The following is a 27548-nucleotide window of genomic DNA, read 5'->3' as shown; positions in this document are numbered from 1 at the left end:
TGTTTGAAGGAATGGTGGTTCCAACAATGTTATATGTTTGCGAGGCGTAGGCTATAGATAGAGTTGTGCAGAAGAGGGTGGATGTGTTGGAAATGAGATCTTTAAGGAAAATATGTGGTGTGAGGTGGTTTGATCGAGTAAGTAATGAAAGGGTAAGAGAGATGCGTGGTAATAAAAAGAATGTGGTTGAGAGAGCAGAAGAGGGTGTTTTGAAGTGGTTTGGTCACATGGAGAGAATGAGTGAGGAAAGATTGACAAAGAGGAAATATGTGTTAGAGATGGAGGGAACGAGAAGTGGGAGACCAAATTGGAGGTGGAAAGACGGATTGAAAAAGATTTTGAGTGATCGGGTGCCTGAACATGCAAGCGGGTGAAAGGCATGCAAGGAATAAAGTGAATTGGAACGATGTGGTATACTAGGGTTGACGTGCTGTCAGTGGATTGAACCAGGGCATGTGAAGCGTCTGGGGTAAACCATAGAAAGTTTTGTGGGGCCTGGATGTGGAAAGAGAGCTGTGGGTTTGGTGCATTATACATGACAGCTAGAGACTGAGTGTGAACAAATGTGGCCTTTGTTGTCTTTTCCTAGCGCTACCTCGAGCGCATGTAGCGGAAGGGGTTGTCATTTCATGTGTGGTGAGGTGGCAACAGGAATGAATAAAAGCAGCAAGTATGAATCATGTACATGTGTATATATGTATATGTCAGTGTATGCATCTATATGTATACATTGAAATGTATAGGTATAAGTGGGTGTGGACGTGTATGCATGTGTATGTGGGTGGGTTGGGCCATTCTTTCGTCTGTTTCCTTGCGCTACCTCACTAACACAAGAGACAGCGACAAAGTATAATAAATATATGTGTGTGTGTGTGTGTGTGTGTGTGTGTGTGTGTGGCGATGCGAATGAATGAAGGCAGCAAATATGAATGTGTACATGCGTATATGTATAAATATGTATACGTTGAAATGTATATGTATGTGCATGTGTGTGGGCGTTTATGTATATACATGTGTATGTGGGTGGGTTGGGCCATTCTTTCGTCTGCTTCCTTGCGCTTCCTCGCTAACGCAGGAGACAGCATAATATATATATATATATATATATATATATATATTTTTTTTTTTTTTTTTTTTTTTTTTATACTTTGTCGCTGTCTCCCGCGTTTGCGAGGTAGCGCAAGGAAACAGACGAAAGAAATGGCCCAACCCCCCCCCCCCCCATACACATGTACATACACACGTCCACACACGCAAATATACATACCTACACAGCTTTCCATGGTTTACCCCAGACGCTTCACATGCCTTGATTCAATCCACTGACAGCACGTCAACCCCTGTATACCACATGACTCCAATTCACTCTATTCCTTGCCCTCCTTTCACCCTCCTGCATGTTCAGGCCCCGATCACACAAAATCTTTTTCACTCCATCTTTCCACCTCCAATTTGGTCTCCCTCTTCTCCTCGTTCCCTCCACCTCCGACACATATATCCTCTTGGTCAATCTCTCCTCACTCATTCTCTCCATGTGCCCAAACCATTTCAAAACACCCTCTTCTGCTCTCTCAACCACGCTCTTTTTATTTCCACACATCTCTCTTACCCTTACGTTACTTACTCAATCAAACCACCTCACACCACACATTGTCCTCAAACATCTCATTTCCAGCACATCCATCCTCCTGCGCACATCTCTATCCATAGCCCACGCCTCGCAACCATACAACATTGTTGGAACCACTATTCCCTCAAACATACCCATTTTTGCTTTCCGAGATAATGTTCTCGACTTCCACACATTTTTCAAGGCTCCCAAAATTTTCGCCCCCTCCCCCACCCTATGATCCACTTCCGCTTCCATGGTTCCATCCGCTGACAGATCCACTCCCAGATATCTAAAACACTTCACTTCCTCCAGTTTTTCCCCATTCAAACTCACCTCCCAATTGACTTGACCCTCACCCCTACTGTACCTAATAACCTTGCTCTTATTCACATTTACTCTCAACTTTCTTCTTCCACACACTTTACCAAACTCAGTCACCAGCTTCTGCAGTTTCTCACATGAATCAGCCACCAGCGCTGTATCATCAGCGAACAACAACTGACTCACTTCCCAAGCTCTCTCATCCCCAACAGACTTCATACTTGCCCCTCTTTCCAGGACTCTTGCATTTACCTCCCTTACAACCCCATCCATAAACAAATTAAACAACCATGGAGACATCACACACCCCTGCCGCAAACCTACATTCACTGAGAACCAATCACTTTCCTCTCTTCCTACACGTACACATGCCTTACATCCTCGATAAAAACTTTTCACTGCTTCTAACAACTTGCCTCCAACACCATATATTCTTAATACCTTCCACAGAGCATCTCTATCAACTCTATCATATGCCTTCTCCAGATCCATAAATGCTACATACAAATCCATTTGCTTTTCTAAGTATTTCTCACATACATTCTTCAAAGCAAACACCTGATCCACACATCCTCTACCACTTCTGAAACCGCACTGCTCTTCCCCAATCTGATGCTCTGTACATGCCTTCACCCTCTCAATCAATACCCTCCCATATAATTTACCAGGAATACTCAACAAACTTATACCTCTGTAATTTGAGCACTCACTCTTATCCCCTTTGCCTTTGTACAATGGCACTATGCACGCATTCCGCCAATCCTCAGGCACCTCACCATGAGTCATACATACATTAAATAACCTTACCAACCAGTCAACAATACAGTCACCCCCTTTTTTAATAAATTCCACTGCAATACCATCCAAACCTGCTGCCTTGCCGGCTTTCATCTTCCGCAAAGCTTTTACTACCTCTTCTCTGTTTACCAAATCATTTTCCCTAACCCTCTCACTTTGCACACCACCTCGACCAAAACACCCTATATCTGCCACTCTGTCATCAGACACATTCAACAAACCTTCAAAATACTCATTCCATCTCCTTCTCACATCACCGCTACTTGTTATCACCTCCCCATTTACGCCCTTCACTGAAGTTCCTATTTGCTCCCTTGTCTTACGCACCCTATTTACCTCCTTCCAGAACATCTTTTTATTCTCCCTAAAATTTACTGATAGTCTCTCACCCCAACTCTCATTTGCCCTTTTTTTCACCTCTTGCACCTTTCTCTTGACCTCCTGTCTCTTTCTTTTATACTTCTCCCACTCAATTGCATTTTTTCCCTGCAAAAATCGTCCAAATGCCTCTCTCTTCTCTTTCACTAATACTCTTACTTCTTCATCCCACCACTCACTACCCTTTCTAAACAGCCCACCTCCCACTCTTCTCATGCCACAAGCATCTTTTGCGCAATCCATCACTGATTCCCTAAATACATCCCATTCCTCCCCCACTCCCCTTACTTCCATTGTTCTCACCTTTTTCCATTCTGTACACAGTCTCTCCTGGTACTTCCCCACACAGGTCTCCTTCCCAAGCTCACTTACTCTCACCACCTTCTTCACCCCAACATTCACTCCTCTTTTCTGAAAACCCATACTAATCTTCACCTTAGCCTCCACAAGATAATGATCAGACATCCCTCCAGTTGAACCTCTCAGCACATTAACATCCAAAAGTCTCTCTTTCGCACGCCTGTCAATTAACACGTAATCCAATAACGCTCTCTGGCCATCTCTCCTACTTACATAAGTATACTTATGTATATCTCGCTTTTTAAACCAGGTATTCCCAATCATCAGTCCTTTTTCAGCACATAAATCTACAAGCTCTTCACCATTTCCATTTACAACACTGAACACCCCATGCATACCAATTATTCCCTCAACTGCCACATTACTCACCTTTGCATTCAAATCACCCATCACTATAACCCGGTCTCGTGCATCAAAACCGCTAACACACCCATTTAGCTGCTCCCAAAACACTTGCCTCTCATGATCTTTCTTCTCATGCCCATATATATATATATATATATATATATATATATATATATATATATATATATATATATATATATATGAGAGAGCTTGGGAAGTGAGTCAGTTGTTGTTCGCTGATGATACAGTGCTGGTGGCTGATTCATGTGAGAAACTGCAGAAGCTGGTGACTGAGTTTGGTAAAGTGTGTGAAAGAAGAAAGTTAAGAGTAAATGTGAATAAGAGCAAGGTTATTAGGTACAGTAGGGTTGAGGGTCAATTCAATTGGGAGGTGAGTTTGAATGGAGAAAAACTGGAGGAAGTGAAGTGTTTCAGATATCTGGGAGTGGATCTGGCAGCGGATGGAACCATGGAAGCGGAAGTGGATCATAGGGTGGGGGAGGGGGCGAAAATTCTGGGAGCCTTGAAGAATGTGTGGAAGTCGAGAACATTATCTCGGAAAGCAAAAATGGGTATGTTTGAAGGAATAGTGGTTCCAACAATGTTGTATGGTTGCGAGGCGTGGACTACGGATAGAGTTGTGCGCAGGAGGATGGATGTGCTGGAAATGAGATGTTTGAGGACAATGTGTGGTGTGAGGTGGTTTGATCGAGTAAGTAACGTAAGGGTAAGAGAGATGTGTGGAAATAAAAAGAGCGTGGTTGGGAGAGCAGAAGAGGGTGTTTTGAAATGGTTTGGTCACATGGAGAGAATGAGTGAGGAAAGATTGACCAAGAGGATATATGTGTCGGAGGTGGAGGGAACGAGGAGAAGAGGGAGACCAAATTGGAGGTGGAAAGATGGAGTGAAAAAGATTTTGTGTGATCGGGGCCTGAACATGCAGGAGGGATAGGGGAAAAAGTATACTTCCCACATATTCCCTACGTGTAGTAGAAGGCAACATAATCGCAGTTTCCTGCACCAGGAAACAGACAAACAATGGCCCATCCACTCATATACACATATATATACATAAAAGCCTACATATGCACATATACATACACAGACATTACATAGATACACATGTACATATTCATACTTGCTTGCATTTATCCATTCCTGTCACCACCCTGCCCAACAGGAAAACAGCATCACCATCCCCTGCTTCAGCGAGGTAGCACCAGGAAAATGGACAAAAACGGCCATAGTCTCTAGCTGTCATGTGTGATGCAACAAAACCACAGCTCCCTATCCACATCCAAGCCCCACACACCTATACATGGTTTACCCCACATATTTCACACGTTCAGTCCACTCACAGAATGTCAACTCAAATATTCCACATTATTCCAATTCACTCTATTCCTTGCATGCCTTTCACCCGCCTGCATGTTATGGCCCCAATTGCTCAAAATCTTTTTCACTCCATCCTTCCACCTCCAAATTTGGTCTCCTGCTTCTCCTTATTCCCTCCACCTCTGCCATATATCCTCTTTGTCAACCTTTCCTCACTCACTCTCTCCATATGTCCAAACCATTTCAACACACCCTCTTCTGCTCTCTCAGCCACACTCTTTTTATTTCCACTAATCTCTCTCATGCTTTCATTACTTACTCGATCAAACCATCTCACACCACATATTGTCTTCAAAAATTTCATTTCCTACACATCACCCCCTCCATACAACCTGATCTATAGTCCATGCCTCACAACCATGTGATACTGATGGTACTATTATTCCTTCAAACATAAACATTCTTGCTCTCTCAGATAATGTTCTCTCCTTCCACACATTCTTCATTGCTACCAGAAGCTTCAACCCCTCCCCCACCTTGTGACTAACTACCACTTCCATGGTTCCACTCACTATTAAGTCCAATCCTGGATATATCTAAAACACTTCAATTCCTCCAACCTTTCTCCATTTAAACTTACGTCCCAATTAACTTGTCCCTCAACCCTACTAAACTTAATCTTGCTCTTATTCACATTTACTTTCAACTTTCTCCTTTCACACACTTTTCCAAACTCAAGTCACCAACATTTGCAGTTCCTCATCCGAATCAGCCACCAGAACTGTATCAGAGCCAAACAACAACTGACTCATTTCCCAAGCCCTCTCATCCCCAACTGACAGCATACTTGCCCCTTTCTCCAAAACTCTTCAATCTACCTCTCTGACCACCCCATCCATAAACAAATTAAATAACCATGGGGACCTCACACTCCCCTGCCGCAGACCAACATTCACTGGGAACCAATCATTTTCCTCTCTTCCCGCTCGTACACATGCCCAACATCCTTGGTAATAACTTTTCACTGCTTCTAGCAACTTACTTCCCACACCATATACTCTTAAAACCTTCCGCTTTCTATACTCTTAAAACCTTCCACAAAGCGTCTCTATCCACCCTATCATATGCCTTCTCCAGATCCATAAATGATACATACAAATCCATCAGTTTTTATAAGTATTTCTCACATAAATTCTACAAAGCATTCACCTGATCTACACATCCTCTACCACTTCTGAAACCATACTGCTCTTCCCCAATCTGATGTCCTGTACATACCTTCACCCTGTCAATCAATACCCTCCCGTATAATTTCCCAGGAATAATCCATACCCTCTCATATAATTTCCCAGGAATACTCAACAGAATTATGCCTCTATAGTTTGAACACTCATGTTTATTCCCTTTGCCTTTGTACAATGGCACTATGCATGCACTCCACCAATCCTCAGGCACTTCACCATGGTCCATACATACACTGAATATCCTTACTAACCAATTCAACAACACAGTCACCCCCTTTTTAATCAATTGCACTGCAATACCATCTTCTGCAAAGCTTTCACTACCTCTTCTCTCTTAACCAAACAATTCTCCCTGACCCTCTCACTTTACACACCACCCCGACCAAAACTCCCTATATCTGTTACTATATTATTAAAACTTCAAAATACTCTCTTCATATCTTTTTCACTACATCACTACCTGTTATTACTTCTCCACTTTCCCCCTTCACTGATGTTCCCATTTGTTCTCGTCTTACACATTGTTTGCCTCCTTCCAAATCAACTATTTATTCTCCCTAAAATTAAATGATACTCTCTCACCCCAACTTCATCTGCCATCTTTTTCAACCTTTGCATCTTTCTCTTGACCTCCTGCCCCTTTCATTTATACACCTCCGATTCATTTGCACTTCTGCCCTGCAAGTATCATCCAAATGCATCTCTTTTCTCTTTCTCTAATAACTTTACTTCTTTATCCCACCACTCACTACCCTTTCTAAACTGCCCATCTCCCACCCTTCTCATGCAACACGTATCTTTTGCGCAAGCCATCACTGCTTCCCTAAATATATCACATTCCTCACCCACTCCCCTCATGTCATTTGCTCTCACCTTTTGCCATTCTACACTCAATCACTCCAGGCACTTCCTCACAAAAGTCTCCTTTCCAAGGTCAATTACTCTCACCACTCTCGTCCCCAACATTCATTTTTTTTTTTTTTTGAAAACCTCTACAAATTTTCACCTTCACCTCCATGAGCACTCCCCTCATAACTCCTTCTTCTGTTTCCCTTTACAGAAAGTTAGAAATCAAGGAGGGAGGGTTTCTAGTCCCCCGCTACCTTCCCCTTTAATCGACAAAAGGGAACAGTAGCAGAGGGCTAGAAACCCTCCCCTCCTTGTATTTCAACTTTCTAAAAGGGGAAACAAAAGGAGTCATGTGGGGAATGCTCATCCCCTTCGAAGGCTCAGATTGGGGTGTCTAAATGTGTGTGGATGTAACCAAGATGAGAAAAAGGGAGAGACAGGTAGTATGTTTGAGGAATGGAACCTGGATGTTTTGGCTCTGAGTGAAACAAAGCACCAGGGTAAAGGGGAAGAGTGGTTTGGGAATGTCTTGGGAGTAAAGTCAGGGGTTGGTGACAGGAAAAGAGCAAAGGAAGGAGTAGATTATTCCTGAAGCAGGAGTTGTGGGAGTATGTGATAGAGTGTAAGAAAGTAAACTGAGTAAAACTGAAAGTGGATGAAGAGAGATGGGTGATTACTGGGGCCTATGCACCTGGTTATGAGAAGAAAGATCATGAGAGGCATGTGTTTTGGGAGCAGCTGAGTGAGTGTGTTAGCAGCTTTGATGCACAAGATCAGATTATAGTGATGGGTGATTTGAATGCGAAGGTGAGTAATGTGGCAGTTGAGGGTATAATTGGTGTACATGGGGTGTTCAGTGTTGTAAATGGAAAGGGTGAAGAGCTTGTAGATTTGTGTGCCAAAAAAGGACTGGTGATTGGGAATACCTGGTTTAAAAAGTATACATATGTAAGAAGGAGAGATGGCAAGAGAGCGTTATTGGATTACGTGTTAATTGATAGGCACATGAAAGAGAGAACTCTGGATGTTAACGTGCTGAGAGGATCAACGGGAGGGATGTCTAATCCTTATCTTGTGGAGGTGAAGGTGAAGATATGTAAAGGTTTTCAGAAAAGAAGAGAGAATGTTGGGGTGAAGAGAGTGGTGAGAGTAAGTGAGCCTGGAAAGGAGACTTGAGTGAGGAAGTACCTGGAGAGATTCGGTGCACAATGGAGAAAGGCGAGAGCAAAGGGCGTAAGAAGAGTGGGGGAGGAATGGGATGTATTTAGGGAAACAGTGATGTCTTGTGTAAAAGATGCTTGTGGCATGAGAAGGTGGGAGGTGGGCAGGTTAGAAAGGGTAGTGAGTGGTAGGATGAAGTAAGATTGTTAGTGAAAGAGAGGAACGAGGCATTTGGACGATGAAAGCCGGCAAGGCAGTGGGTTTGGATGGTATTGCAGTGGAATTGATTAAAAAAGGGGGTGACTGTATTGTTGACTGGTTGGTAAGGTTACTTAATGTATGTATGATTCATGATGAGGTGCCTGAGGATTGGTGGAATGCTTGCATAGTGCCAGTGTACAAAGGCAAAGGGGACAAAGGTGAGTGCTCAAATTACAGAGGTATAAGTTTGCTGAGTATTCCTGGGAAATTATATGGGAGGGTATTGAGAGGGTGAAAGCATGTACAGAGCATCAGATTGGGGAAGAGCAGTGTGGTTTCAGAAGTGGTAGAGGATGTGTGGATCAGGTGTTTGCTTTGAAGAATGTATGTGAGAAATACTTACAAAAGCAAATGGATTTGTATGTAGTATTTATGGATCTGGAGAAGGCATATGATAGAGTTGACAGAGATGCTCTGTGGAAGGTATTAAGAATATATGGTGGGGGCGGCACATTGTTAGAAGCAGTGAAAAATTTTTATCGAGGATGTAAGGCAAGTGTATGTGTTGGAAGAGAGGAAAGTGATTGGTTCTCAGTGAATGTAGGTTTGCGACAGGGGTGTGTGATGTCTCCATGGTTGTTTAATTTGTTTATGGATGGGGTTGTTAGGGAGGTGAATGCAAGAGTTTTTGAAAGAGGGGCAAGTATGCAGTCTGTTGTGGATGAGAGAGCTTGGGAAGTGAGTCAGTTGTTGTTCGCTGATGATACAGCGCTGGTGGCTGATTCATGTGAGAAACTGCAGAAGCTGGTGACTGAGTTTGGTAAAGTGTGTGAAAGAAGAAAGTTGAGTGTAAATAAGTGCAAGGATATTAGGTACAGTAGGGTTGAGGGTCAAGTCAATTGGGAGGTAAGTTTGAATGGAGAAAAACTGGAGGAAGTGAAGTGTTTTAGATATCTGGGAATGGATCTGGCAGCGGATGGAACCATGGAGGCGGAAGTGAATCATAGGGTGGGGAGGGGGAGAAAACTCTGGGAGCCTTGAAGAATGTGTGGAAGTCGAGAACATTATCTCGGAAAGCAAAAATGGGTAGGTTTGAAGGAATAGTGGTTCCAACAATGTTGTATGGTTGTGAGGCATGGGCTATAGATAGAGTTGTGCAAAGGAGGGTGGATGTGTTGGAAATAAGATCTTTGAGGATAATATGTGGTGTGAGGTGGTTTGATCAAGTAAGTAATAACAGGGTAAGAGAGATGTGTGGTAATAAAATGAGTGTGGTTGAGAGAGCAGAAGCGGGTGTTTTGAAATGTTTGGTCACATGGAGAGAATCAGTGAGGAAAGATTGACAAAGAGGATATATGTGTCAGAGGTGGACGGAACAACGAGAAGTGGGAGATCAAATTGGAGGTGGAAAGATGGAGTGAAAAAGATTTTGAGTGATCGGGGCCTGAAGATGCAGGAGGGTGAAAGGTGTGCAAGGAATAGAGTGAATTGGAACGATGTGGTATACCGGGGTCGACGTGCTGTCAATGGATTGAACCAGGACATGTGAAGCGTCTGGGGTAAACCATGAAAAGTTCTGTGGGACCTGGATGTGGAAAGGGAGCTGTGGTTTTGGTGCATTATTACATGACAGATAGAGACTGAGTGTGAACGAATGTGGCCTTTGTTGTCTTTTCCTAGTGCTACCTAGCACACATGAGGGGGAGGGGGTTGTTATTTCATGTGTGGCGAGGTGGTGATGGGAATGAATAAAGGCAGACAGTATGAATTATGTACATGTGTATACATGTATATGTCTGTGTGTGTATATATATGTATACGTTGAGATGTATAGGTATGTATATTTGCGTGTGTGGACATGTATGTATATAAATGTGGATGTGGGTGGGTTGGGCCATTCTTTCGTCTGTTTCCTTGTGCTACCTCACTAACACAGGAGACAGCGACAAAGCAAAATAAATAAATATTTTTTTTTTCCGCTGTCTCCCGCGTTTGCGAGGTAGCGCAAGGAAACAGACGAAAGAAATGGCCCAACCCACCCCCATACACATGTATATACATACGTCCACACACGCAAATATACATACCTACACAGCTTTCCATGGTTTACCCCAGACGCTTCACATGCCCTGATTCAATCCACTGACAGCACGTCAACCCCGGTATACCACATCGATCCAATTCACTCTATTCCTTGCCCTCCTTTCACCCTCCTGCATGTTCAGGCCTCGATCACACAAAATCTTTTTCACTCCATCTTTCCACCTCCAATTTGGTCTCCCACTTCTCCTCGTTCCCTCCACCTCCGACACATATATCCTCTTGGTCAATCTTTCCTCACTCATTCTCTCCATGTGCCCAAACCATTTCAAAACACCCTCTTCTGCTCTCTCAACCACGCTCTTTTTATTTCCACACATCTCTCTTACCCTTACGTTGCTTACTCGATCAAACCACCTCACACCACACACTGTCCTCAAACATCTCATTTCCAGCACATCCATCCTCCTGCGCACAACTCTATCCATAGCCGACGCCTCGCAACCATACAACATTGTTGGAACCACTATTCCTTCAAACATAACCATTTTTGCTTTCCGAGATAATGTTCTCGAATTCCACACACTCTTCAAGGCTCCCAGGGTTTTCGCCCCCTCCCCCACCCTATGATTCACTTCCGCTTCCATGGTTCCATCCGCTGCCAGATCCACTCCCAGATATCTAAAACACTTTACTTCCTCCAGTTTTTCTCCACTTTACTTCCTCCAGTTTTTCTCCATTCAAACTTACCTCCCAATTGACTTGACCCTCAACCCTACTGTACCTAATTACCTTGCTCTTATTCACATTTACTCTTAACTTTCTTCTTTCACACACTCTACCAAACTTAGTCACCAGCTTCTGCAGTTTCTCACATGAATCAGCCACCAGCGCTGTATCATCAGCGAACAACAACTGACTCACTTCCCAAGCTCTCTTATCCCCAACAGACTTCATACTTGCCCCTCTTTCCAAAACTCTTGCATTCACCTCCCTAACAACCCCATCCATAAACAAATTAAACAACCATGGCGACATCACACACCCCTGTCGCAAACCTACATTCACTGAGAACCAATCACTTTCCTCTCTTCCTACACGTGGAAGGTATTAAGGTATTAAGAATATATGGTGTGGGAGGCAAGTTGTTAGAAGCAGTGAAAAGTATTTACTGAGGATGTAAGGCATGTGTACATGTAGGAAGAAATAAATATAAAGAGATAAATAAATATCAAAAAGCCACAGTCACATCACACAGCCCTGGCTTACACTCACATGTATACCTAAACTTTCATTCAACTCTCCATCCACTCATACATATGCATTTGCTCCTCTATAGATGGCTTTCACACAATTCAATAGCTGGTCTTTTACCCCATATATCCTAACATAGTCCCATAAAGCATTCCACACAACTCTGTCATAAGCTTCCTCCAGATCCACAAAAGCTGCATACAATTTCTTGCCTTTCACTAAATACTTTTCCACGGTCATCTTTACGACAAAAACCTGATCCACTCATCCCTGCCTTTCCTGAAACCCCCCTGTTCCTCACTTATTCTGCATTCAGTAACTTCCAACATTCTATCAATCAACATTTTTTCAATATACTTATTCTCCAATTATTGGTAAATAAACCTTTAGCACTTTTTCCTTTCAATAAAGGAACAATAATAGCTTTCACCCACTCCTCAGGTACAACATTCTGTTCTCATGCTAAAGTGCATATCGCATGCATCCACTCTATTAGACTAATAACCTTGCTTTTATTCATAATAACTCTCAACTTTCTCCTTTAACAAACACTTTCATAGGCAGTCACCAACTTCTGCAGTTTCTCTCTCAAATTGCCATAAGTGCTGTATCATCGGCAAACAACACACTCACTTCCCAAGGCCTGTCATCCCCTACAGACTGCGTACTCGCCCCTATCTCCAAGACTCTAGCATTCACTTCCCCTTCCCATCCATTAACAAAGTGAATGCCCATGGTGACATCAGACATCCCTGTCACAGACCAACCTTCACTTGGAACCATTCACTCTCCTCTCTTCCTACTCATATTCATGCCTTACACCCTTGACAAAAACTTCTCACTGCTTCTAGCAGCTTTCCTCCAACACAGTATTTTCTTAAGACCTCCACAAAGCATCTCTATCAACACTACCATATGGCTTCTCAAGATTCATAAATGCCTCAAACAAATCCATCACTTTTTCTACATATTTCTCATTTTTTAAAGCAAACATCTGATCCACATATCCTCTACCTCTTCTGAAACCACACTGCTCCTCCCCAATATGATGCTTTGTACATGCCTTCACCTTCTCAAGCAACACCCTCCTATACAAATTACCAGGTATATTCAACAAACATATATCTAAGTAGTTTGAACACTCATCTTTATCCCCCGTCTTTATACAGTGGCACTATACACGCATTCCATCACTTGTCAGGAACCTCACCATGATCCATACATACAATGAATATCCTTACCAACCAATCCATAATACAACCACCCTTTTTCACAATAAATTCAACAGCAATACCATCTACTCGCCACATTGCTGCATCTCATCTTACACAAGGTTTTCTCCACCTCTCTCTTCACCAAATCACTCTCCATGACTCTCTCATTTTGCATACCACCATGAACAAAACACCCTATATCTGCTGACCCATCATCAAACATATCTAACAATCCTTCAAAATACTCACTCATCTCACTTCATCACTACCCATTATCAATTCCTCTTTTGCCCCCTTTACTGAAGGTTCCAATTGTTCTCTTGTCTTTCACACATTACTCATCTACTTCCATTATCAATTCCTCTTTTGCCCACTTTACTGAAGGTTCCAACTGTTCTCTTGTCTTTCACACATTACTCATCTACTTCCAAAACTTCTTATTCTACCTAAAGCTTACAAATACTCCCTCACCCCAACTCTAATTTGCCCTCTTTTCAACTCCTGCCACCTTCTCTTATCCCCAATCATTTGCACTCCTTTCCTGTAAATACCACCCAAATGACTCTCTCTTCTTTTTCACTAGCAACTTTACATCATCCCAGCATGCACTACCCTTTCTAATCTGCCTCCCTCCCACCTTTCACATGACATCACTGCTTCCCTATATATCTTCCATTCCTCACCACTCTCCTTGCTTCATTTACTCTCATTTCCTCCCCACAGCAGTGGAGAGAAAATCATAACTTTGCTAAATTGTTAATGTATATCAGCATTTCAAAATCATCAATACAAACTTGTAGGCAAACAACATGATCAACTCACCTTCCTTCGTTTCGGCATTAGTGATCTGCAAATCATAAGGTTGTCCACGTCCAAGTCTCTTCTGCTGAATTATTGCTTCTTTCAGGTCCTCAAGGCTGATATGCACACCATCCACTGGCAGTGTGTCATACTCCACCGCAGACTTAAACTTATAATGTACCGACATCCTGCAAGGGAAAAAAGTTGGCAATTGTATTTATCATACTATAAACTGACCATAAATTTCAGACAATGTGGGATATTTGATTATTAAAAAAAAATCTTAAATTTCCCACAACAGATGCAACATATTTACAATGTGGGGAAACCTGATTAAAAAAAAATTCTTAAATTTCCCACAAGATAAAACATATTTAGCAGAACTCTGATTACAGCAAAAAAGGCTACAAACTGCTGGAATCACATTTTCACTTAAACGCAGAGGGGTAAATATAATTAGGAAGCCTGTCATAACTATTAATGCAGAGGATAGTACTTACTAGGAACAGCTGATTAATACCATTATGAAAAGTCTTTTTGTTTTCCAAGTTTACTATCATATCTCTCGTCTCATTTTCTATCTCTACGACCAACTACCTTTTCTTCTCTGAAACTACCAATTACATGAGTCTATTTTTTCAGCAATGCTTTGCCTTTTATTTCTGTTTTTACAAATCTGCCCATTTGGTAAGATTCTTTTTAATACTTTACAAGTTTTCCTTTACTTTTATATTAACTAGATTGCAAGGCATATAGTATTTCAATTAATCACCAGTATTTTTGCAATGTACAACTTTCATAAATTCTGTTTGATACAACAAAAGGCCAAGAAGCAGCACTGGAGTCAAAAAAGTTATTCTTAGCAGTAAAAGCGACAAGCAACTGAAGGTGGTAGTGCTCAATGTAAATGGGATAACTGGTGAGAGTAAAATGAGGGAGCTTGTGGAGAAGTTTAAAAGTTGCAGCTTGGATGTGCTGTGGATTAGGGAAACCTACATCCTTAAGCAGTGTGTGTGGAAATGGAAATGATGAATGTAAGTTATAGAAGGGTGTGGAAGGAAGAGTGGTAAGGATGGGAATGAGTGAAAATTATCAGGGAAGAGGGAAAAAAGTATGTGCAATTCTGCTGTCACCGAGAAAGTGGGAGGGTGTTACAGAACATGACTGAAATCGATCAAGAATATCTGTGTGGGTGAAGGGAGAGACTGGGATGGTAAAGTACACATGGGTATGTGTACATGCTCCTGTGAATATGAAGACTGTACAAGGTTAGGATGAAATAAAGCTTTTCTGGAGAAATTTGAATATGAATGTATACACAGTTTTGAATGCAAAAATAGGATGTCATAAAATTGGTGAGATAGTTGGTAAAAAGGAAATACCTGGAGAAAATGAGAATGGAAGTTATCTTGGGGATATTTGTTGCAAGAGGGAGTTACTCCTTGCAAACACCTTTTTTAGCATAAGATGATCCACAAATATACATGGATGAGGAATGATGGAAGAGATGAGCAAAAGGCTTTGACCGACTTTGTGGCAGTGGATGAAAGACTGAGACAGGCCATGCTAGATGCTAGAGTTGTGAGATGATTCTTTGGAGACTCTTACCATTTCACAGTTCTTGCACGGATGAAGAAGTAAAAGTATGGTTGAGGAAGAATGGAAAGGTAAAACTGGCAGCAACCAGGAAGATGAACTGGAAAAACTGCAGGGAGAAGTATGAAAGGAAGGTAACTGAAAGCTTTGATGAAGGTGCAGTAAGTGTATGGTGCAGTCATGTGTGAAGGGGTTTAAAATGTTTAGAGAAATACTACTAAAAGACTGTAGAATTAGTAGTTGGATACATGGTTGTGAGACAGGAATAAAAAGGGTAATGCATGGTGGACGGAAGAGATCAGAAATACTGTAAAAGAGAAGAAAAAAGCATATGGTAGATTGCTTGATGGGATTATAGCAGAAGTTCAGCAAAGGAGGAGGGAAGAATATAAAACATGTAAGCATAATGTTAAGAAGCTGATAGAGGAAAGCAAAGAAAGAATATGTGAAGATTTTGGAAGAAAGTTCAGGGAAATATTTCGGATAATAAGAAACTATACTGGACGATGATAAAAGTAAAGAGGTGGATGTGAGAATGTAAATGTTAATGCGAGAAGTAAGGAAGGGGAGTTGCTGAGTCAAAAGGAAGAAGTGAAAGGAAGATGGAAAGAGTGTTTTGAAGAACTGATGAATGTGGAAGAAGGGGAGGCAGCAGATGATACATGAATGGGAATGGAGGATGGAAGGAAGAGAATATTCCTTGCAAACACCTTTTTTTGCAAAAGATGATCCACAAATATACATGGATGAGGAATGATGAAAGAGAAGAGCAAAAGGCTTTGATTGACTTTGTGGCAGTGGATGAAAGACCGAGAAAGGTCGTGCAAAAAAAAAAAGGGGGTACAAAGAGCAATAATAGGACTGAGGTAGGAAAGGCTTCTGGAGGAGATAGGATTATGGCTGAAAAGCTTAAATGTGGAGGAGAAAGTGTGACATAGTGGATGCATCTGATATGTAATTTAGCATGAAATCAGAAGGGTGTGCCTGAGAATTGGGTGAAAGCTATTATTGTTCCTTTATTCAAAAGGTGCAAAGGATGTTTGTAGCAATAATAGAGGAATAAGTCTGTTAAGTATACCAGGAAAAGTGTATGCAAGAATATTGATTGATTCAGTGATGGAAGCGACTGGATGGAAGCGACTAAATGCAGAGCAATAGGGTTTTTAGGAAAGGTGGATGTGTGGATCAGATTTTTGTGGTAAAGACGACCATGGAAAAGTAATTAATGAAGGGTAAGAAGTTGTATGCAGCTTTTATGGATCTAGAGAAAAGATATGACATTCAAGTGGAATGCCTTGTGGGATATGTTAAGGATATATGGGGTAGGGGGAAAATTTTTGGATGGTATGGAACACAAATTGTAAGAGCGGATGGAGAGCTGAGCAAAAGTTTTGGTATACATGAAGGTGTGAGGCAGGGCTGCATGATACTACCATGGCTTTATAATACATATATGGATGGAATGATAAGAGAGAAAAGCAAAACTTGGGAAAAGGGGTGCGGAGATGGAGGGTGGTGGTGAGATACAGTGGCTGGTGTCTGTGTCGTTTGCCGGGAGTGAAGAGGAGTTCTAGATGGCTGTGTGTTTTCTGATGTGTGTATGCATAGGCAATTAAAGGAAATGCAAGTAAAAGTACAGTTTTGGTGTTTGAAAGGAAAGAGAGTGAAAGAAGAAAGTGTACTAAATTGTGCTTTGTGTATGAATGAAGACTGGAAGAAATGAGAATCTAAATATTTAGGAGCTGCCTTGGGTAAGTTTGGTGATATGGGAGAGATAAGGGAGAAAGCAGTACAAGGTAAGTCATTGGGTCCCTTAATAGAATAATGAAGAGTAGAGGTGTAAGTATGGAAGTGGAAAGAGGATCAAGGAACAACATTGTCTTTCCAACCTTGACCTATGCACCCAACACACAGACATGGATTAGTCACAGATGTCAGGAATCCAAGCTATGGAAATGAGCTATTTGAGAAAAGCATGTGGTGTGACTAGTTGGAATGAAGAAAGAAATGAAGGGGAGTATGAGAAATGTGCTATGGCAGGGAATGCAAAGGGAATTAATTGTGTTGTGCTGTAGTGGGTGAAATGCAATACTTTGAAGTGGTTTGGGCATGTGGAAAAAAAATGTGAGCCTGGGTGTTCACAATGAGTGCATGATAGTGCAATTAAGGGGTTTGGTGTGAGAGGAAGACCACCTGTGACATGGGCAAATTGGGTGGAAGAATACTGGAGGGAGAGAAATGGTGGAAGAATGATTGTAATGGTGTATGCAATGGGAGGCATGTAAGTACTGGGATAAGGAGACCATTCCTGAGGTCATCCCTTGTGGGAGCTCCGAGGAAAAAAGCATCAGAGATATAGAACTGCTTTACTGTCATTAGCTTTACATTCTTTGTGCTTCTTTTCTTTTTTCAATGTTGAATGCTCCGGTCTGACAAAAGTTCACATCAAAGCTGGGCCTTAATTGAAGTGTTGGGAGGTTAATGAATGGGGAAAAGAAGACAAGGGAAAATATTTACAAATTCTGGAGGAAGTGAAAAAACTGTCTTTCAAAGTGTGCTAGGTCATAATTACCAGGAATGACATCAAAGGGTGGAAAGCTCCAAAGCTACAAGGTGTAAGGAAAGAAATAATTATCAAACCAACCCACCCTCAAGTTGCCTACAACCTCACAGTAATCATATGATGAAGCAGCTTGCCAAGTATTGCATGGTTTACAGTCTAGACAGTGGGTGAGGGGTATGCAAGCAGCCAGCTCTAAGTAGCAAAAGCCAAAGTAATACCTAGGGAAGAGGGAAAGTAAACCAAAACTGCAGTGTAGGGCACGTGAGTCAAGTTTTGAAGTTAGCCAGGGAGAGATGATAAGTCAGGCTGCTTTCAACAAAGCTCCATCAAGTAAGGCTGCAGAGCTAGAACCACCCCAGATGTGAGAACAGTACTCCATTCAAGGGTGGATCAATCCTCTGTAAGAACAGAGCAACCGTTCCAATGAAAAAAATTTTCAACATCTAAACAGGAATCCCATTTCTTAGAGTCACACTTAGCTATTTCCATAATGTGGGCTTTCCAAAAAAGCGTGGATATACAGTAATACAAAGTATATACACTTACTGAAAAATTATTTGGCACCCTTGACTCTGATACACCTCACAACGATCCCTGGTGTGGCTGGTACGTGTGTGTGTGTGTGTGTGTGTGTGTGTGTGTGTGTGTGTGTGTGTGTGTGTGGGTGAAATATGTTTTTTGTATGGTACTTAGCATTCCATAAACGGGAATACATAATGTCAGTCTGAAAGCCTCTAAATGGCATAGCATTACCATCTGTAATATAATAATACCAACAATCTTCACTGAAGTGCACATGCTAACCAATGACTCCACATGACATCTAAGGATTTCTTACATTATGAAATGCAACAACATAAGCCCACATGCACAAAGAACACAGATATTTGCGTACAGTAACAGTGATATAACATTATGCACAGTACTGGCACAATTATGAAGCTGGAAATGAGACGAATTGAGGAATGATTTTTCTTTAGTATGCTAAACATAAGAATAGCAGGTTCAAAGGGGAAGGGAGGGAGGGAGGGTGGGTGATTGGTACTGAAATCACCCACCTAGCACAGATTATCACAAGAGGTTTGTCATCTGAATACAATGTATCAGATATGATGGAAACAAAACTGGTTCAACCTGCACTAAGTTGTGCTTCAAAATGCACTGTATGAATTGTAATGTTTACATCAAAGCACAGCTATGTTACATGAGATAAAAAGCTTGGAGAATACACCCACAGCGATCATCACACCAAACGGTGTGGACCACAGCAATGGCAAAACTGCTACGCAGGTTAGCATGTCCAAGCATACACATTGGTCTAGACTTAAGCAGGTTAGCATGTCCAAGCATACACATTGGTCCAGACTATGTGCATCTAAGCAAATTAAGTTAAACTGCGTCCGAGCAGCATGGAGTTCCTACAGTAACTAGCGAGAGAATTAAAAGTAAAATATTTTCTGGTAAAATGTGTTCGACTTACCTAACAAACAATGAAACTGCTTGGCACATGACCAGTTAACCCTTACAATATATCTAATACTCTGTGATTGCAAGTCTATCGGTAGCAAGAATTGACACTATGGTGGTGTTATTGTGAGAAATGTTGTAGTGCTTAGTTTCTACCATGAAGCATAATGTGGTTCATGAAGCACAATCTGCATGCAGAACCACCATAACAATGGTATACCAGGGATACCAACCATGAACTGTACCTCAGGAGTTTTTTCACTCATGGTGTGTTATTTTGTATCAAATCTTAAGCGCAGAATTATTTTTCATTAGGTGTAAATTGTGTCAAGAGGTAAAATTACAGAACTGTCAAAGTAGAGATGAGTGTTTTAACGAGTTTTTGATAGAGAGATGGATAGAAAGTGGATCTGGAGCCTCAAACATGTATATAAAAAATAGTAGGGTTAGTGATAATTTGCTACAGACCATTGCGAATGGAGAATGTAAGGGCTTCCATCCCCCTACAATTAGTATGGAAGTAAAGCAACCACTCACTCTGGTGAACACTGAAACCTCCTAGGTACAGGATCTCAGCCTGAGGGTAAAAGGATGTCACAGCCTCATGGCATGAGACAGTCGAAGATAAAAATGAGTACAATCAGGAGAGCAGTAAGTGAAACAATAGAAATGGGGGTTGTTTGGAGACACATCCAGCAAGAAAACATCAAGGTCCTCAAATAATGCAACAGGTTTGCTGATGTTTGAATAAGTATAAGAATTCAACCATAAAAATTCAATGAAATCCCTCAGGCAGAGGATCTTAGTTTGTGGGAGAAAGAATGTCACAACCTCATGACAAGAGTTTAGATAGTAGAAGATATAAAATGTGTACAATTAAGATAGCAGTAGGTCATACAAAAGAATAGGTGGTACTTGGGAGCAAAAGAGCAAGACAACATCAAAGTTTGGGGAATCAAGGTTTTCAGGGTGTGCAACAGGTGTTGATTTTGGAATAAACACAGACACTACCTTTGAACCAGAATCACAAGTGGAAACTAAAGTTGGATGTCACAGAGCACCTAGTGGAAACATTATTAAACAATTTGGTCTTCGAGAAACGTAAGATATCAGGGAAGGTACTAAACAGTTGGTGTGGAACAGGAGAAACCATGAATATTGTTACAGTAAATGGATAAAGAGGCAGGTCTTTCATGGAGGGATAGATCATGGAAGGGGCCAGTACTACTTCTGTCTGAGCCCTACCTTTCAGTGGTAGTAGAGTCAGGCAGGAACCCAAAGATTCGTGGCACCCCTCATTGCATAAACTAAAGGACTGGTTTGTTGGACTTTCATCATTCCATCTAAAAGTAGTATGTTGCTTTATGCCAGCACATTTCTTGCCCTATTCAATCTTAATTGCTTATAAGAGAACTGGGGAACAGCATTTTTCTTGTGATCTTAAATGCAAAAAACACAAGAAAATGAAACATGATAATTGTTATGTTACACTTAAGCAACATAAATATAGTATAAAACAGGACAAGAATTAAATGCTTTGTTTAATCATGTTAAAAATTATGACCATTGTACTGACTGGAGTAATAACTAATTCAGCTGTTAACTGTAATTTCTTTACCACGAGAAATATCACTGAATTTCTTTCATTGAATACACAAAAAAATTATAACATTAATAGGAGTGAAGACCTATATACAGTGGACAGCTTTACTGCAGGAAAAATTTGTAAACCATTCCCTTTCTTGTCCACATAATAAAAATCTTATGAAAGGCATGTTGCCAGCCCCAAATAAACAAACCCGAACACCACTATCCAATAAGGTTTGTTTACCAAAGGCATCTTAGTTATGTCTCCTCCTTGTATATCAAATGACTGTTCTGCGTCTTCTCTCATTGTTGTATCTCCCCTGACGATGTGATTATTACTCAAAAGTGCACTTGATAACTTATGTTTCATTTGCCTATTTTTTTTTGCATATACAATATCACGCGCAACACTATGACCTCTTGCAAAATAGTTTTAAGTAAATGATGCATTGGTAGATCCTTCACATACAAGTGAACAGAGTACTTCTGATATTTGTAAGGATGCAGTGCTCTAATGTGAAGCATATTAGAACCAATAGCATGATTTTTTTCAGTAGTGTACTCATTTAGTATCTGAGGCAAAGTTATACAGTAATAACGAAACTGAAAGGATCCTCTCAGTTAAAAAATATTTCATATATGTGATGCTTGTGGTCAATGGAATTGAAAATATATGGCTATTTACATCTACAATGATACAGCATTTCATGAGTAGCAAGAGTTGTAGTCAAATGCACATAACAAATCTTTGTACACAGATAAACTTTTAAAATGATTGTGTAATACTGTAAATGAAAATACACACACATTATATACCCATATGTGAAATGTCTGGGGTAAACCATGGAAAGGTCTGTGGGGCCTGGATGTGGAAAGGGAGCTGTGGTTTTGGTGCATTATATATGACAGATAGAGACTGAGTGTGAACGAATCTGGCCTTTTTTTTTTATCTGGTTTCCTGACACTATCTCACTGAAGTAGGGGGTAGCAATGCTGTTTCATGTGGGGAGGGTTGGTGACAGAAGTGGATGATGGTAAGCAAGTATGAATATGCACATGTGTATACAGGTGTATGTCTGTACATGTGTATATATACACATGCAGGTGTTGATATGCATACGCATAAGCATGTATATGTGTGTATGGGCACATAAATAGTAGTGATGGGCACATAAGTAGTGGTGATGTGAGAAGGACATGGAGTGAGCATTTTGAAGGTTTGTTGAATGTGTTTGATGATAAGAGTGGCATATATAGGGTGTTTTGGTCGAGGTGGTGTGCGAAGTGATAGCGTAAGGGAGAATGATTCGGTAAACAGAGAAGAGGTATTGAAAGCTTTGCAGAAGAAAGCCGGCAAGGTGGCGGGTTTGGATGGTACTGCAGTAGAATTTATTAAAAAAGAGGGTGACTGTGTTGATGACTGGTTGGTGAGGATATTCAATGTATGTATGGCTCAAGGTGAAGTGCCTGAGGACTGGCGGAATGCATGCATAGTGCCATTATACAAAGGCAAAGGGGATAAAAGTGCGTGCTCAAATTACAGAGGTATAAGTTTGTTGAGTATTCCTGAGAAATTATATGGGAGGGTATTGATTGAGAGGGTGAAGGCATGTACAGAGCATCAGATTGGGTAAGAGAAGTGTGGTTTCAGAAGTGGTAGAGGATAAGTGGATCAGGTGTTTGCTTTGAAGAATGTATGTGAGAAATACTTAGAAAGACAAATGGATTTTTATGTAGCATTGATGGATCTGGAGAAGGCATATGATAGAGTTGATAGAGATGCTCTGTGGAAGGTATTACGAGTATATGGTTTGGGAGGCAAGTTGCTAGAAGCAAAGAAGTTTTTATCGAGGATGTAAGGCATGTGTAGGAAGAGAGGAAAGTGATTGGTTCTCAATGAATGTTGGTTTACGGCAGGGGTGCGTGATGTCTCCATGGTTGTTTAATTTGTTTATGGATGGGGTTGTTAGGGAGGTGAATGAAAGAGTTTTGGAGAGAGGGGCAAGTATGCAGTCTGTTGTGGATGAGAGGGCTTGGGAAGTGAGTCAGTTGTTGTTCGCCGATGATTAAGTGCTGGTGGCTGATTCGGGTGAGAAACTGCAGAAGCTGGTGACTGAGTTTGGTAAAGTCTGTGTGACAGAAGAAAGCTGAGAGTAAATGTGAATAAGAGCAAAGTTATTTGGTACAGATGGGTGGAGGGACAAGTCAGTTGGGAAGTAAGTTCGACTGGAGAAAAACTGGAGGAAGTAAAGTGTTTTAGATATCTGGGAGTGGATTTGGCAGCGGATGGAACCATGGAAGCGGAAATGAGTCACAAGGTGGGGGAGGAAGCAAACATTCTGGGAGCATTGAAAAATGTGTGGACGGCAAGAAAATTATCTCAAATAGCAAAAATAGGTATGTTTGAAGGAATAGTGGTTCCAACAGAGTTATATGGTTGTGAGGCATGGGCTATAGATAGAGTTGTGTGGAGGAGGGTGAATGTGTTGGAAATGAGATGTGTGAGGACAATATGTGGTGTGAGGTGCTTTGATTGAGTAAGTACTGAAATTGTAGGAGAGATGTGTGGTAATAAAAAGAGTGTGGTTGAGAGAGCAGAAGAGGGAGTTTTGAAATGGTTTGGTCACATGGAGAGAATGAGTGAGGAAAGATTGACAAAGAGGATATATGTGTCAGAGGTGGAGGGAACGAGAAGTGGGAGACCAAATTGGAGGTGGAAGGATGGAGTGAAAAAGATTTTGAGTGATTGGGGCCTGAACATGCAGGAGGGTGAAAGGCACGCAAGGAATAGTGAACTGGAATGATGTGGTATACCGGGATTGACGTGCTGTCAATGGATTGAACCACAGCATGTGAAGCGTCTGGGGTAAACCATGGAAAGTTTTGTGGGGCCTGGATGTGGAAAGGGAGCTGTGGTTTCGGTACATTATACATGACAGCTAGAGACTGAGCGTGAACTAATGTGGCCTCTGTTATCTTTACCTAGCACTACCTCGCACGCATGCAGATGGAGGGGGTTGTCATTTCATGTGTGGCAGGGAGAATAAAGAGATGTTTTGGAAGGAGGTAAGTAAAGTGCCTAAGACAAGAGAACAAATGGGAACATTGGTGAAGGGGGTTAATGGGGAGGTGATAACAAGTAGTGGTGATGTGAGGAGATGGAGTGAGTATTTTGAAGGTTTACTGAATGTGTTATATAATAGTGGCAGATATAGCGTGTTTTGGTCGAGGTGGTGTGCAAAGTGAGAGGGTAAGGGAGAATGATTTGGTAAACAGAGAAGAGGTAGTAAAAGCTTTGCGGAAGATGAAAGCTGACAAGGCAGCGGGTTTGAATGGTATTGCAGTGGAATTTATCAAAAAAGGGGTTGACTGTGTTGCTGACTGGTTGGTAAGGATATTTAATGTGTGTATGACTCATGGTGAGGTGCCGGAGGATTGGCGGAATGCATGCATAGTGCCACTGTACAAAGGCAAAGGGGATAAAGGTGATTGCTCAAATAACAAGTGGCATAAGTTTGTTGAGTATACCTGGGAAATTATGTGGGAGGGTATTGATTGAGAGGGTGAAGGCATGTACAGAGCATCAGATAGGGGGAAGAGCAGTGTGGTTTCTGAAGTGGTAGAGGGTGTGTGGATTAGGTGTTTGCTTTGAAGAATGTTTGTGAAAAATACTTAGAAAAGCAAATGGATTTGTGTGTAGCATTTATGGAGCTGGAGAAGGCATATGATAGAGTTGATAGAAATGCTCTGGTGTGGGAGGCAAGTTGCTAGAAGCAGTGAAAAGAGTTTATCAAGGATGTAAGGCATGTGTGCGAGTAGGAAGAGAGGAAAGCGATTGGTTCTCATAGAATGTCAGTTTGCATCAGGGGTGTGTGATGTCTCCATGGTTGTTTAATTTGTTCATGGATGGGGTTGTTAGGGAGAGAATGCATGAGTTTTGGAGAAAGGGGCAAGTATGCAGTCTGTTGTAGATGAGATATCTTGGGAAGTGTGTCAGTTGTTGTTCGCTGATGATACAGTGCTGATGGCTGATTCAGGTGAAAAAGAAGAAAGCTGAGAGTAAATGTAAATTAGAGAAAGGTTATTAGGTACAGTAGAGTTGAGGGACAAGTCAATTGGGAGGTAAGTTTGAATGGAGAAAAACTGAAGGAAGTGAAGTGTTTTAGATATCTGGGAGTGGATTTGGCAGCAGATGGAACCATGGAAGCAGAAGTGAGTCACAGGGTGGGGGAGGGGGCGAAGGTTCTGGGAGCATTGAAAAATTTGTGGAAGGCAAGAACATTATCTCGGAAAGCAAAAATGGGTATGTTTGAAGGAATAGGGGTTCCAACAATGTTATATGGTTGCGAGGCATGGGCTATAGATAGAGTTGTGTGGAGGAGGGTGGATAAGTTGGAAATGAGATGGTTGAGGAAAATATGTGGTGTGAGGTGGTTTGATTGAGTAATTAATGAAAGGGTAAGAGAGATGTGTGGTAATAAAAAATGTGGTTGAGAAAGCAGCAGAGGGTGTTTTAAAATGGTTTGGTCACATAGAGAGAATGAGTGAGGAAAGATTGACAAAGAGGATATATGTGTCTGAGGTGGGGGGAACAAGGAGAAAAAGGAGACCAAACGGGAGGTGGAAAGATGGGGTGAAAAAGATTTTAAGTGATCGGGGCCAGAACATGCAGGAGGGTGAAGGGAAAGGCATGCAAGGAATAGAGTGAATTGGAACGATGTGGTGTACCGAGGTCGACGTGCTGTCAATGGACTGAACCAGGGTATTCAAAGTGTCTGGGGTAAACCATAGAATGTTTTGTGGTGCCTGGAAATAGAAAGGGAGCTGTGGTTTCGGTGCATTATACATGATGGATAGAGACTGAGTGTGAATGTATGTGGCCTTTGTTGTCTTTTCCTAGCACTACCTTACGTGTGTGCGGGGGTGTCATTTCATGTGGCGACGGGAATGAATGAGGGCAGCAAGTGTGAAATATGTACATGTGTATATATGTATATGTCTGTGTATATATATGTATATATATCTATTTATTTTGCTGTCGCTGTCTCCCGCGTTAGTGAGGTAGCGCAAGGAAACAGACGAAAGAAATGGTCCAACCCACCCACATACACATGTATATACATACACGTCCTCACTCGCAAATATACATACCTATACATCTCAATGTATACATATATATACACACACATACATATACATATATACACATGTACATAATTTATACTGTCTGCCTTTATTCATTCCCATTGCCACCCTGCCACACATGAAATAACAACCGCCTCCCCCCGCATGCATGCGAGGAAGCGCTAGGAAAAGACAACAAAGGCCACATTCGTTCACATTCAGTCTCTAGCTATCATGTAATAATGCACCAAAACCACAGCTCCCTTTCCACATCCAGGCCCCACAGAACTTTCCATGGTTTACCCAAGACGCTTCACATGCCCTGGTTCAATCCATTGACAGCACCTCGACCCCGGTATACCACATGCTTCCAATTCACTCTATTCTTTGCACGCCTTTCACCCTCCTGCATGTTCAGGCCTCGATCACTCAAAATCTTCATTTGCTCTCCCACTTCTCCATGTTCCCTCCACCTCTAACACATATATCCTCTTGATCAATCTTTCCTCACTCATTCTCTATGTGTGACCAAACCATTTCAAAACACCCTCTTCTGCTCTCTCAACCACACTCTTTTTATAACCACACATCTCTCTTACCCTTACATTACTTACTTGATCAAACCATCTCACGCCACATATTGTCCTCAACTCTATCCATAGCCCACGCCTCACAACCATATAATATTGTTGGAACCACTATTCCTTCGAACATACCCATTTTTGCTTTAAGAGATAATGTTCTCGACTTCCACACATTCTTCAAGGCTCCCATAACTTTCGCCCCCTCCCCCACCCTATGATTCACTTCCGCTTCCATGGTTCCATCCGCTGCCAAATCCATTCCCAGATATCTAAAACACTTGACTTCCTCCAGTTTTTCTCCATTCAAACTTACCTCCCAATTGACTTGTCCCTCAACCCTACTGTACCTAATAACCTTGCTCTTATTCACATTTACTCTCAGCTTTCTTCTTTCACACACTTTACCAAACTCCGTCACCAGCTTCAGCAGTTTCTCACACAAATCAGCCACCAGCGCTGTATCATCAGTGAACAACAACTGACCCACTTCCCAAGCTCTCTTATCCACAACTGACTGCATACTTGCCCCTCTTTCCAAAACTCTTGCATTCACCTCCCTAACAATCTCATCCATAAACAAATTAACAACCATGGAGACCATCACACACCCCTGCCACAAACGTACATTCACTGAGAACCAATCACTTTCCTCTCTTCTTACACATACACATGCCTTACATCCTCGATAAAAACTTTTCACTGCTTCTAACAACT

General features: G+C 41.6%; 1 protein-coding gene across 8 annotated transcripts in view; it reads right to left on the bottom strand.

Moving 5' to 3' along the window:
* The window catches only part of snama (something that sticks like glue), a 301283-nt gene that overhangs the window by 237485 nt on the left and 36250 nt on the right, over positions 1 to 27548 (bottom strand). For 7 of the 8 annotated variants that reach the window (XM_071664963.1, XM_071664959.1, XM_071664964.1 and 4 more), the window contains exon 2: positions 13935 to 14101. In XM_071664963.1, the coding sequence (XP_071521064.1) occupies positions 13935 to 14100 (166 nt within the window). In that variant the 5' untranslated portion in view covers position 14101. Of the gene's footprint in view, positions 1 to 13934; positions 14102 to 20784; positions 20806 to 27548 lie in introns of those variants that run through there. The other variant, XM_071664961.1, reaches the window with a different exon arrangement.

This window comes from Panulirus ornatus, chromosome 9 (genome assembly GCF_036320965.1).
Source record: "Panulirus ornatus isolate Po-2019 chromosome 9, ASM3632096v1, whole genome shotgun sequence".
In the NCBI taxonomy this organism is placed as follows: Eukaryota; Metazoa; Arthropoda; class Malacostraca; order Decapoda; family Palinuridae; genus Panulirus; species Panulirus ornatus.
The sequence above is the reverse complement of the archived record's forward strand: the minus strand, read 5'-3'. Positions and strand labels throughout refer to the sequence as shown.